Source organism: Astyanax mexicanus, chromosome 22 (assembly GCF_023375975.1).
Source record: "Astyanax mexicanus isolate ESR-SI-001 chromosome 22, AstMex3_surface, whole genome shotgun sequence".
Classification (NCBI taxonomy): domain Eukaryota; kingdom Metazoa; phylum Chordata; class Actinopteri; order Characiformes; family Acestrorhamphidae; genus Astyanax; species Astyanax mexicanus.
In genome coordinates this window covers 2,429,947-2,443,922 of record NC_064429.1, presented here as the reverse complement: position 1 = coordinate 2,443,922, position 13,976 = coordinate 2,429,947, and the positions used below count along the sequence as shown (strand labels likewise).

The following is a 13,976-nucleotide window of genomic DNA, read 5'->3' as shown; positions in this document are numbered from 1 at the left end:
CGCTTTCTCTCTCTCTCTCTCTCTCTCTCTCTTTCACTCATTTTTTTTCATTGCAAAATATTGTTTATTATTTTTATTGTCAGTATGACAGAAATTATGTATGATTAATCAACTACCAAAACAATCAACAAACCCTAGTGACAAAAAGTCCCCTATCCAAACCATTTTGACTGAGGCAGAAACAAGGCTATTATATAAACAGTGACATTCTAGTTCCTATGTATTCACAAGTGAGAAAACAATTAGTGGATTGGATCAAGCCAAAGCACTTGAAACTAAAAAAGTGAATGTAAAGACATGATTCTGTGTGTGTGATGGATAACATAAAACCTCTATGTATTGCACATACTGTTTGTCAATAACTTTTATAAGATTTAATCATATTGTTTTACCTGTCTAGTAGCTAATGTTAAGCTAGCTTACTTAAGATGTGCTATGACACTTTATCACTTTTTTGTCTGTTGTTTGTGAGAGAGACAAATGTTGCTGGTAAACAATTTGACTCTATTAATGCTGGACAGAACCCTTTTTTGTATGAATTGTTTAAGTAGAAAATAACTAACAATACAATTTTGATGCAATCACAAAAATTGAACAGTTCCCTTAGTTAGCGATCTTATTAATCTGTCTTCTTCTTCAATTAGGTGGGCTTCTCTGGACCACTGATCTTGCACCTTGTATCAAGGAGTTGATCTTCCATCTGCTTGCTGAGCTTTTTCGCAAGATCCATCACTTGGAACAATGCAAAGCCCCTTCAGGCCTCTCTAGCTCTATTGCACTGCTCCTAAACCCATGCCTAGCAGTGCTCATGGCACTCCAGTCAGAGCTTCGAAAACTTTACGACCGTGAGACCCAGAGTTGGGGCCTGTGTAGTGGAAGCTCGTGTACTTCTGGAAGCAGTGGTTCTTTGGCACTAGCTGCTGAGCAAAGCCGCTTCTCCACATACTTTCATGCCCTGATGGAGGTTTGTCTGGCTGTGGCAGAGGTGACTTTGCCACTCAATGTGAGCAGTGGAACAGTGACTGTGGGTGCTCTTTCATCATCCAGTGCACCCAACCTTAGTGATTCCTCATCTTCATCGTCTTCATCACCAGGGCAGACTCCCCAGAGCCCAAGCTTACTGTCTAAACGTAAAAAAGTCAAGCTAAAGCGTGACAGAGCTGCTGCATCACTGGCTGCTGCAGCTGCAGCTTCAGGAAAACGGGGGTCTGGGAGCAGCACAAGACTGTCAGAAAGTGATAGTGCTCTACTGAATGTGGCCGGGGGAAAGCCTGAGGATATGCTCTGGTTCCACCGAGGACTGACATTGCTTATGATTATACGACATTTGACAAACAAAGACCCTCAGGGGCTAGCCGTCACTGCAGATGCTGTTGCTGATGCCTGTCAAGCCTTGGTGGGTCCAACTGCCCATGGTCGGCTGCTGGTGCTCTCTGGAATTCCAACTCATTTAGAAGAAGCTGTGGTGCGTAATGCTATACGAAAGGCTTGCAGTGCACACGGGGGCCTTTTCAAGGATGAGATCTTCATTCCTCTTCAAGATGAAGACCTTAAAAAAACTAAAGGAGTTGTGGTCCGAACACCTAGTACTCCTCAGGATGCTAAGGCAGAAAGACCTCATCCAAGCAATATGCAAAGTCCTGATAGTTCTAGCAGTGCTACCCCAGCTGTGAGCATGAGTGCTTCAGCCTCAACCAGCCAGACCTCCATCTGCAGTTCTTCTCAGGGTGTATCAAGGACTGCCAGTGAACTCTCTGTGGATCAGGGACTGTTACCTCAAATGCCCCTTGCTCAGACACAAGGACCTCTAGACCCCCACACGGTCTCCAGTCAGGAAAGCCTGGATATCTCTCTTTGTAGCACAGGGAGCATTGGTAGTCTTGGTAGCTTTGGTGAACAGCTAGATAATGGAGAAATTGTCTCAGAGTCAGACAAGGGATCCTTGTACACTGTCACCTCACTTGAAAACAGTGCTAAGATGTCACGTACCATTAAAGGTTACGCCGTTATAGAGGTAGGGCGAGCTAAATCTGTTCTTTGAGAGTTTTAATTTTGGTTACTGTCAGTGTGAAAATGACTTTTGCTGATCTTTGGTTTTCCAGGTAAGGTCCAGGGCCAAAGTGGAGAAGATTCGTGCTAGTCTCTTCAACAGTAGTGATCTCATTGGCCTGTCCAGCCTAGAAGGTGAGGAAGAGTTAATGGAGATGACAAATGAGGAGATCCTGACTGCTTCCAGTGTTAACCAGAGCTTGTTTGACACACAAGGCAGCTCTGCACTTGAGGACTACTTCCTTGACAAAACTATCAGAGGTTAGTGATCTTATGTTTGTCTGTTTCTTTCTGTTTTTGCACAAACTGTCAACAGTTTTGACTTCATTCAGTGTTTTTTTTTTTCTACATTGTAAATTAACAGTGAAGTTATCCAAACTATGAAGGAACACATAAGGAATCATGTTGTAACTTAAATGTCTAGTTGTGGTTTCTGGTATGAATGAATGCAATGTGAGTAATTTTTTTGTGAAAAATAGTGCTCCGGTGTTTCTGTATAAGCCTGCATTATTTGACTGAATTAGTGATCGCTAAAGAAAGACAAGATTTCAGCTCTCTTTGGCTGCTCCTCCCCACCCAAACACCTCCATCACAACACACTCCAACCCACCCACCCTCCGCGGTCAAGCGGTGCTGCTCTTCCCACAGCCAAGTGGCTCTCAACCCCTCCAAACTCCACTCTGTTCTGTTTCTTACACAACAGAGCTACCACTAACTAGCTGGTTTAAACAGAGCTATAAGATCTTTAGCTAACGTGTCTGCTCTGCTGCATCCCGGCTTTAGTACTGTCTGTGGGCGGTCCTGAGCCAACGTGGCCAAGGGCATTAATACTATTTCACGGGTTGGCATATGCTTTTGTTCAAGATGCTTTTCTGATCGACTCATTTGTCTGAGTATTTTATTTTCTTAGCTACTGCAGACAATGGAGTTGAAGGACAGTTTCATGTGTAGCACCATATACAACTCAAAGAGACCTATTATACTTCACAAAGAACAAGAAGTAAGGAAGGAGACCTTTAAAAGTGTCAAACAGACCTCTGTCAAGCACTTATGTAGCTCTTTTTTGTGGTGCTGTTAACTTGCGTATTTTGAGGCTGGTAATTCTAATAAACTTATTCTGTACAACAGATGTAACTGTTGCACCTTCTTTGCTGTGGCGATCCTGATGAGGGCCAGTTTCATCAACATTTTTGATGGTCTTTGCGACTGCACTTGAGGATACTTTTAAACTTCATGAAATGTTTTGGATTGACTGACCTTCATTTCTTTAAGTATTATCTTCTTTACTTAGTTGAGTATTTCTTGTCGTATTAGGAATAAGAACTTTACTCAAATAGAACTATTCACTGTATACCAACTGTACCTCTTCACAGCTTTACAACTGATACTCTGAAACACATTAGAGAATATTAGAGAATAGAGGAGAAATTCAAGTAATTAACTCTCGACAAGTTGAGCACAGCTGTTAAATAAAATCCTGAATTCCAGGTGACTCTACCTCATAAAGCTGACTGAGAAAATCCAGCCAAGATGTGCAGAGCTGTCATCTAAGCAAGAGGTGCTACTTAAAAAAAAATGTAAACATATTCTTTACTTAACATTTTTTTGTTCACTAAATAATTCTTTGGTTTTCTTCCTAGTTTGGTGACTTTTTGGTATCTACAATGCAGAACATTTTAAAATAATAAAAACCTCTGAATATTGACTGTTTACTTCTCACAAATGTCTCCAAAATCTGTTTTCCCTTTGCATGCCCTCATCATATAGCAGTATGCAAATAATTTTGTTTCTGCTTACACATAACTTATCATTTGGAATTTTCTGTCACAGCAAAGAGAAAATTGCCCAAAGCATTACTTTCATTGAGGCAATGTTTACAGATGTGTGTTCAGGCCTAAAGATAAATACATTATAAAGAGCTTTATTTTTGATATATGTAACTACCACAAAGGCATCTCTGTCATGTCTCAGTGTTCTCAAGCTTATTTGAAATTCTGATACATTCACATGCTTTACTCTATTAATACCCAGCTCTATCATAAGATAACAATATGTTGCCCCCATATTGCTGTGTGATGCATGTCCACACGAAGGGGATCAGTATTCTGGTATAAGCATTTGGGCGATCCATAGTGATGTTGTACATACATTATACAGTACACTATACATTTTTAAATGGAATTTTATCTCCAACACTAACCCAGCACTCCTACACTCTGTAAATAAGCAAACATACATTCATACACTGTCCTGTGATGTCATATAGGAATTTCCTAAGTTAACCTGATGGACAAAATGCTCTTTACAGTCTTGTACACCTGTACATTTTATAAATGGTGTGAGACACATGTCACCATGGACTCTTTTGGGTTAATATTGCAAATTCTTTAGCAACATTCCAGAAAGATAAAAAAATAAGTCTTTAAATGTGTTTATACACACATAACAGTAAATGCATAACAGCACGCTGGCATGGCTGCACAGAATACAGGCAAACGCAGACTTAAAAAATCGAGATTTATTAACAGAAGGTGAGACAAAGGGATGGTCATACAGAAAAAGGAGTAATACAGAGAGAGCATTCCAGAGTAGGGCAGTCCACATTCATACACAGCGAGGCAATATCAAAGGGCAGGCAAAAGACAAGGTCAGAAAACAACAAAACGGATCACAACACGTCAAGGCAAAAACACAATCCAATAAACGCTTTGTATGAGGAAAAGCCTACAATACGCAGCAAAGGAAGAGAGAAATTAGCTGCTTAAATAGTGCTAGCAGTTTATGTGATTAGTTCCTGGATGTGTCGGGTGTGGTGTTATGTGATCGGGAATGCGTGTAGTGTCAGCTTGAAGTGCATTTTGGGCAATGTAGTTCGTAGACTGAAGATCACAGTTAGAGTGTGGGGGAAACTACGATACCCAGTGAGGCTTGGTCCATGACAGGAGTGCTTGCAGCACCAGGCGTGACAGTACCTGGAGAGCTATCCACTACTGTAAGAACTGTGGTGAAACTGTCAGAGGGTCGTAGGTCAGTAATAAAATCAACTGGTTAATAAGACCACGGGCGTTTGGGTACAGGTAAAGGCCTGAGTTTCCCAGCAGGGAGTGTCTTGAGTGTTTTGCATTGGGCACATACTGTACAGGATAAAACAGCAGCATGTATGTTAGTTCTCATATTTTCCCACCAATAACGAGCAGATAATAGTTGGAAAGTGCGCGTTTCGCCTGGATGACCAGATGACAGAGTGAGCCCAGGATATAAGTTGGTTGCAAAATTGAACTGAAACATACGTTTTATCAGTGGGGCAATCGGCTGGGGGTGGATGACCAGAATTAACTGTGGTTATCTGATCATCCAACTCCCTGTGAATGACACCAACAGAGACTAAAGGCAGAAGGATGCGTTCAGTGTCGGTGTGTGCTGGATTGTTTTCGGGAGTACTACACACTCTAGATAAAGCATCGGCTTTGGTATTGCGATTACCGGGTCAAAAGGAGATTGAACAAAAGTGAAGAACGTGCTTGATGTGGATTTAATCTTTTGACTGTATTGGGATACTCTAAATTCTTGGGATCTGTGTATACTGTGAATAGATGTGCTGTCCCAACTAATCAGTGACAACATTCCTCCAGAGCTAGTTTGACAGCTAACAATTCCCTTAACCAATACCATAATATATTGCAGCAGGAGATAGGCTGCGTAAGAAAAAAGCTATGGGATGAAATTTAGGAGAACCACCGTTGGGAGAGAACGGCTCCCACACCAGACTCGGAAGCATTTACTTCGTCAAAAAACGGAAGTTCTGGGATGGGATGCTTTAGAATGGGGGCAGAGACAAATGCAGATTTAAGAGCGTCAAAGGCTGATTGTGCTGCGGGTGACCATTTCAGGATCTTACATGCATTCTTAGTAGGCTTGAGAATCGAGAATCGATTCCTGTTGAGAATCGATTCCGTGTGTTTTGATTCCACGGAATCGTTTGGCACCTTGCTTAATGATTCTCTTATCGATTCCAGACAGCACGATCACGCAAGTTACGCATGATTCAGTAAGCACGTCTTTTCAATGGCGTCCACTAGGTTAAAACGCTCGAAAGTTTGGCTTCATTTCACGCTACACAAGGATTGCAACAGGGCGTTTTGCAACCATTGTAAATTTTTGATAACATCGCCGGGAGGGAATACATCAAATATGCACAAACATCTGCGCACACAACATTATTAGAGAGTATTTGCTACATTTCCATATTGCCAGTTGCACATTGTTGTGGACATGTTGACCTTGTTGTTGAGTTTGTAAGGTCGTATGATATTTAAGTAAACAAAGTTGGTGCTTATGAAACTGTTTGCTCTCCTTTTTTCCCCAAATTGGAATCGATAAGAGAATCGATAAGGAATCGAATCGTTTCACAGAATCGATAAGGGAATCAGAATCGGAAAAATCTTATCAATTCCCATCCCTAATTCTTAGTGAGAGCCGTGAGGGGTGAAGCAATAGCACTAAAGTTACGGATGAACCGTCGATAAAAATGGGCATAACCAAGAAACCAAGGGGTTATTGATGCATTGCGTAACGGGCCAATTGGTAACGGCATGAACCTTTTTATCGTTCATGGTAACTCCATTGGCTCTTATGACGTAGCCGAGAAATATGATCCTTTCTTGATGGAACTCACATTTCTTGGCTTTGACATAGAGTGTGTTGTGAGAGGTGTTGCAATACATGATGGACATGAGACCAAGAGTGGGCAGATGAGGTGAATAAATTAAGATATCATCTATAAAAAGGATCAAGGAGCTTTCCAATCATATTCTGAAAAATGTCATTCATAGACAGCTGGGACGTTTGCAAGACCATAGCTTATAACCAAGTACTCGTAGTGGCCTCTAGTGGTTGTGAAAGCTGACTTCCAGTCATCCCCATCCTACTACGACACACTATGTAGGCCGAGCTTGGTGAATTGGGACACTCCCTTCAGTTGTTTGAGCGATACTGGAATGACAGAGAGCGATAGTCTTTATAGCTTTTTTTCTTATGAGTGAATGGGTAGACCCTAGCTTTGGAAAGTGCAGCTCCCTCTACTAAGTCTATGGCACAATCATAGGGGCAGTGGGGAGAGAGTATCGAGGCATTAGCTTTGCTGAAAACCTCAGAAAAATCAGAGTACTTAGCAGGGATACAAATACCTGGCTCTCAGCTAAAGTGGATTGTATGGCTAGTTTGTCTAAGGCTAAGCAATTCTGAACACAAAAAGGGAACCAAGCAGTGATTTCACCTAGATTCCATGAGATGGTGGGATCATGAGTTTTCAGCCAAAGGAGTCCCAAAACGCGAGGATGTTCAGTGCATAGGAGGACAAACAGAGGCAGTCCTTCCTCATGAAGGGCACTGGTCTAAAGCTTAAGAGGTACAGTCTGGAGATTGATGGGTCAAGATCGGATCGCCCTCCCGAAGATGGGACGAAGCAGGGTTCACACAGGAATGTCATGTTCCATTACCAGGTCAGCGCTGATGAAGTTTCCCTCGGCACCAGAGTCGATCAGAGCTAGGGCAGAAAAAAAAAACAGAGTAGCAAGTAATAGTGACTATTATGGAGATCTCCACGCACTTTCCCGGGGTTGGTGCCATAAGAGAGTTAGGACAGATACCACAGCCAGCCTTAAAGTGACTGGAAACACCCCAGTTAAGGCACAGATGTGGTCAGATCCGGCACTGACGCTCAGTCGCAGGGAGTCTGCCTCTCAGGATCTGCATGGGTTCAGGATGTGTTGAGCTTGTGGGTGGTGCGTGGGGCAGGAGCAGCCAGAGGAACAGTTGCGTGCAGAGCAGGATCAGGATCAGGAGCAGAGACCTGGTGTGGAGAGGACTAAAGAGGCCATGACAGCAGTTGGTCCAGATGAATGGCCAGGGAGATGAGTTGATCCAGGGTGTTTCATATCTGCAGGCGAGTTCTTTCTAAATCCTGATTTAAACCCTTACGAAACACACAGAGTTATTCCACCCAACTCGTAGGCTGCCACAGACCTTCTGCCCTGAATAGTGGAAAGTAGTACTTCACCTCTAGAATGTCCGTAAAGAGAGTGGTCAAAAACACTGCTAAAAGTTAAAAAAAATCAGTATATGTGGTGTTAGTGAGTGAGTCCAAGATGGCGGTGGCCCACTCCAGTGCTCTCCCAGATAAGCAGGGTATAATGAAAGCGATTTTAGCTTTATCCGTAGACTGGGGTAAATTGTTAAAAAAACACTGAGCACAAAGTTCTGGTGTGCATACAGAAAAAGAGTGAGACGAGGTGAGTAATACAGGTTTGGCTGTTACTGTGGTAAGACTACAAAGGTATGGCGTCATTTTACTGCCAAAAGTCGAGAGCGAAGTTTTTGAATGCAAGAGCCTGTTTCATGCAGCGCTCACGGATTTTATTTGCTCACGTGTAAAAAATATAGGTGTGCTTTCACAGATTTTATTTGCTCACGTGTAAAATAAAGGTGTGCTCGCAAATTTACCATGCTCTCTCTCAGATTAACTCTCTTCTTGTACGAATCTGGACGCTATGATATATCGTCCTCGCGCTCAACTTCCCCCTGTGTGCTCCCGGAGCATTCCCTGCTTGAGCGCGGAGCTTTTCACTGCAACAAATCTGCCAAAAGTCATATATATATATATATATATATATATATATATATGTGTGTATAAATTTATAAATATATATATATATTTATGGTATTGCGAATGTGAAACAGATCAAGAGACTAACTGTTACCCAACTAAGATCTGCCGGTGTTCCGAAATTCATTCCAGCTCAATTGAGACTGGCCATCTAGCTCTGAGCTGATAATGCAATAGTTAAAACAATACAAAAACATTTCTTAATCTAATTTGGAGTTTACTAAATATTTCAGCTATTAATGTAAAAATGTCTTGTAGTTATTATTTCAGTTTCATTGTTTTTTTTTTTCAACCAATGAGAATGCCGAGCAAGCGGAATTATGAATTTAATTGGTCAAATCCCGTTGCCACGTCTGATTGGCTGGAGATTTTTGGCAGCTTTGTTGTTGCAGTGAAAAGCTCCGTGCTCGAGCAGGGACCGCTCCGCGAGCACACAGGGGGAAGTTGAGCGGGCGCACACTCTCAAAACATTAAGAACAACCAGATAGCACATGAGGATGATATATCCGAGAGGAGAGTTAATCTGAGAGAGAGCATGGTAAATTTGTATATATTTACCATATATTTACCTATATTTTACACGTGAGCAAATAAAATCTGTGAGCGCTGCATGAAACAGGCTCTTGCATTCAAAAACTTCGCTTTTGACTTTTGGCAGTAAAATTACGCCATACAAAGGCTCTCTAAGACGTAAGCAACCTCTTGTTGCTAAATATGTCTGTGGAATTATTTGGGCCCAGTAACAGGAGACACAGCATTTGACAAGATCGCCATCATAGATCCACTCTAAATTCTTCACACAGTTAAAAGAATTGTGCATGGAGGAGTGGGGAAAAAACTTTCTATCTAAGATGTCATATGAAACTGTTCTCATGAAACTGTTCTCATACAGAGTTCCCCAATGGTGGAACAAACTCCCTTCAACTACCAGATCAGGAGAATCTCTCACTATCTTTAATAAACTCCTGAAGACAGAGCTCTTCAAAGAGCACTTACTCTCCTAACACCTCTAACTAACTACCTTCTACTACCAGATCAGGAGAATCTCTCACTATCTTTAATAAACTCCTGAAGACAGAGCTCTTCAAAGAGCACTTACTCTCCTAACACCTCTAACTAACTACCTTCTACTACCAGATCAGGAGAATCTCTCACTATCTTTAATAAACTCCTGAAGACAGAGCTCTTCAAAGAGCACTTACTCTCCTAACACCTCTAACTAACTACCTTCTACTACCAGATCAGGAGAATCTCTCACTATCTTTAATAAACTCCTGAAGACAGAGCTCTTCAAAGAGCTCTTACTCTCCTAACACCTCTAACTAACTACCTTCCACTACCAGATCAGGAGAATCTCTCACTATCTTTAATAAACTCCTGAAGACAGAGCTCTTCAAAGAGCACTTACTCTCCTAACACCTCTAACTAACTACCTTCTACTACCAGATCAGGAGAATCTCTCACTGTCTTTAATAAACTCCTGAAGACAGAGCTCTTCAAAGAGCACTTACTCTCCTAACACCTCTAACTAACTACCTTCCACTACCAGATCAGGAGAATCTCTCACTATCTTTAATAAACTCCTGAAGACAGAGCTCTTCAAAAAGCTCTTACTCTCCTAACACCTCTAACTAACTACCTTCTACTACCAGATCAGGAGAATCTCTCACTATCTTTAATAAACTCCTGAAGACAGAGCTCTTCAAAGAGCTCTTACTCTCCTAACACCTCTAACTAACTACCTTCTACTACCAGATCAGGAGAATCTCTCACTATCTTTAATAAACTCCTGAAGACAGAGCTCTTCAAAGAGCACTTACTCTCCTAACACCTGCTTACCCTGTCTTCCTGTCCTGTCCTGTTTTCCCCTTGTATGTTATTGTATGGATGGGTTGATGGCTAATTTCGCTGGTACTTGTGACCGTCTGACAATAAAGGCAATTCTGATTCTGATTCTGACCTCTAACACTCTAACTACTTCTAACCTCATTTTCTTCTTCCCCTCCTTCACTCCTCTATTCCATTATTCCCTTTGACCTCCTTTAGGCCCTATATGAAGATGTTTTTACCTTTAACTTCTATTACTTTTGTACTTCACTATTGTAAGTCGCTTTGGACAAAAGCATCTGCCAAATGAAATGTAATGTAATGTAATGAAATTTACTATTTTTGTTCATTACAGTAGTATGAAAAGGTTTGGTCACCCCTGATAATTTTCAGGATTTTTCTGCATAAATCATTGGTTGTTCAAATCAACAATTTCATTTAAACATGTATAACAGACGGACACAGTGATATTAGTAAAATAAGTAAAATTAATTTATAGGATTTACAACAAGTGTGCATAATTGTTTGCACCCTTGTCATTTTATTGATTTGAATATTTTTATCATAATTTATTGAAACACAAAATTAGTTTGGTAAACTCATTGACCTTTTACCTACATACTCAGGTGAATCCAGTTATGAGAACGGGTCAAGGTGTTCATTGCAAGTTTTTCTCCTCTTTGCATCTTCTTTGAAGAGTGGCAACATGAGAGCCTCAAAACACAAACAACGTTCAGCATCATGGTTTATATAGAAAGATTTCAGAGATTTCAGCTGCAGTTTCCACTGTGAGGAACAGAGTGAGGAAATAGAAGACCACACACACAGTTCTAGTTAAGACCTGAAGCAGCAGAACAAGAAAAATCTCAGATAAGCAGAGGAGAAGGATGGAGAGAACAGCTATAAGCCCTATACAGAGAGGATTATTTTCTCACTGGGTCCTGGGGTAATTTTTTTTTCTTTTTTATGGGGGGTCCTCTGTGAATTTAGTCCCATCTGGAACAACCATGTATGTGTTTTATGTATGTCACCTCGCGTTTAATAAAATAGCTATTTGTCCACTGCCATGCTCTGTAATCACACTTTGGGCGCATTTCCACAGAAATCCATGTAAACCTAACAGCGAGTGGAAATGGAGGAGTTACTGAACGCGATATCGTGACCAAGAAAGCCAAAAAACTCACTGATTCTCCTGTTTTTTTTTTTAATACAGTCTGGATGCAAGAGTTTTATCACTCAGTAGAAGTGTAAAATATATTTCACAGACGTCCCCCTGAGAAACTAGGGCTATAGTCAACCCACAGACCAGCTTCAAAGACCTACATCATCATCTTACTGCAGATGGAGGAAAATTGGACTGAAAATTTAGTTATTTGGAGGGCGGTATCTATGAAAAAAACACAGCATTTCAAGTGAAACACCTGCTCCCCACAGTAAAATCTGGTGGTGGTTCATCATGCTGTGGGGCTGTGTGATCAGTGCAAGTACTGGAATCTTGTTAAAGTTGAGGGTCACGGGGCGCTGGTGAGCATCTCTTGGAGTAAGTCGCACTTTAGTCAGCCTCTCCGCCTTTACTGAAATAAATACTGAAATTTTCACTTTTTTTGATACGAACGCAGTGGTGACAAGTTGCTGAAACATCAGGAATGAGTAAATCTAAGAAAAACATGAAAAAAGCGCAAACTCCATTGCCCAGTGACGAGGAAGACTCACTAACGGACTCCAAGCTAACTAGCTTTAGCGACCATGCTACCGCCGCTAACTGAGTCCGTGTCCAGGGCGAATCAGTGGAGCCGCAGGGGGAAGGAGAAGATTTCTCTGCTAAAAACATTCTTTTGGCGATTAAAAAGCTGGACTCTTCTATGAACGCTCGGTTTAATGTGCTAGAGGCGTCGTTATCTGCAGTTCAGACAGCTCTGGAAACAAACTCATCCCGTCTGACAAGTTTGGAAGAGACCTGTTCCAGGCATGATACTCGCATCTCCCATCTCGAACAGCTCTGTGCCAACTTAACGGGTGAGAATAAGAATCTCAAATCAAAAATCACTGACCTGGAGGGAAGGTCGAGAAGGCAAAACATCAGAATTGTAGGTCTTCCAGAGAATGCCGAGAAGGGCAATCCAACGCGGTTCGTGTCCGAAATGCTACCTATGGTTCTTGGGCAGGTAAAGTTCCCCCACGGGGTGAAAGTAGACAGGGCACACCGGATTGGAGCCCCATCGAATACGAAGCCGCGTACGATGATCGCAAGGATACATCATGACTCAGTGAAAATGGAAATACTGCGCATATCGCGCGCACAAAGCCCACTGACATTCAACGGAGTACGCGTCAGTATCTTCCCCGACATCCCTCAGGAAATAACGAGCCAGAGAAAACAGTTTGACGGTGTGAGGGAGAAGCTGAAGGCCAGAGGAATTAAGCACGGATTTCTTTTTCCAGCGCGCCTCATCTTCACCTACGAAAAGACGACCAAGATATTTTCAACGGTTCGTGATGCTGAGGAATACGTCGACAATTTGGCACCTTGAACATTCACGTATACGGTACATCTTGGTAAGAGTGTCTTCACATTTGTCTTTGAACTTTGAGGAGTGCATGGGAAAACCATCGGACAGTTTATCTGAGATGAACGATTGCTAAAACACACCAAATTATCACTGCCTCTGGAACCTGATTTAAAGTAAGATCACTGTGTTTCACGTTTTTCTGCTTTGTAAGTGAAGTATTAATGTTTATCTGAAAGGCGAGAGAGGAGCTGAGGAAGCTTCAAGTTTTTCTCATTATGCTGGACAGCAGTCTCTCAGCTGTTATGGGTCGTTGTAGTGCTCGTTCTATGTTTGAATTGGGCATACTGGATAGGGATGTAGGGTTTTTTGTTTTTTTTTCATTTTTTTGCAGCCGCTACTTATTACAAATATAACAACTTACTTGCTTAGTTCATAATGGTGAACCCTAACTCACACTTAAAAATAGTGACTTGGAATGTTCGTGGGTTAAATAGTGTTCTTAAAAGATCTAAAGTTTTTTCCCATTTAAACTCATTACACGCGGATATAATGTTTCTCCAGGAAACTCATATAAAACATTCTGATGCTCACAAACTGAGGTGTAAATGGATCGGTCAAATGTATCATTCGACTTTTTTGACAAAAGCTCGGGGTGTGTCCATATTAATACGAAAAAATATACCCTTTGAACATCTCCTCACTAAAAAGGACCCTAACGGTAGATATTTAATTGTTACTGGCACTATTTTATCTCGGCATGTTACTTTTTTGAATTTATATGCTCCAAATTTTGATGACCCCAGTTTTTTTCCGTCAGTCTTCAAATTGTTACCTGATATGGCTACAACAAATTTAGTCATAGGAGGAGATTTTAATTGTATTCTTGATCCCTTTATGGACAAACAATCTCCACCCGCTGGTAGCCC

At 41.5% G+C, this 13,976-nt stretch overlaps 1 protein-coding gene across 5 annotated transcripts in view; it reads left to right on the top strand.

Moving 5' to 3' along the window:
- The window catches only part of LOC103023131 (probable E3 ubiquitin-protein ligase HECTD4), a 199,212-nt gene that overhangs the window by 134,865 nt on the left and 50,371 nt on the right, over window positions 1–13,976 (top strand). For all 5 annotated transcript variants that reach the window (XM_049470710.1, XM_049470707.1, XM_049470709.1 and 2 more), the window contains exons 61-62: window positions 645–2,014; window positions 2,103–2,310. In XM_049470710.1, coding sequence (XP_049326667.1) covers window positions 645–2,014; window positions 2,103–2,310 — 1,578 coding nt within the window. The remainder of the gene's footprint in view (window positions 1–644; window positions 2,015–2,102; window positions 2,311–13,976) is intronic.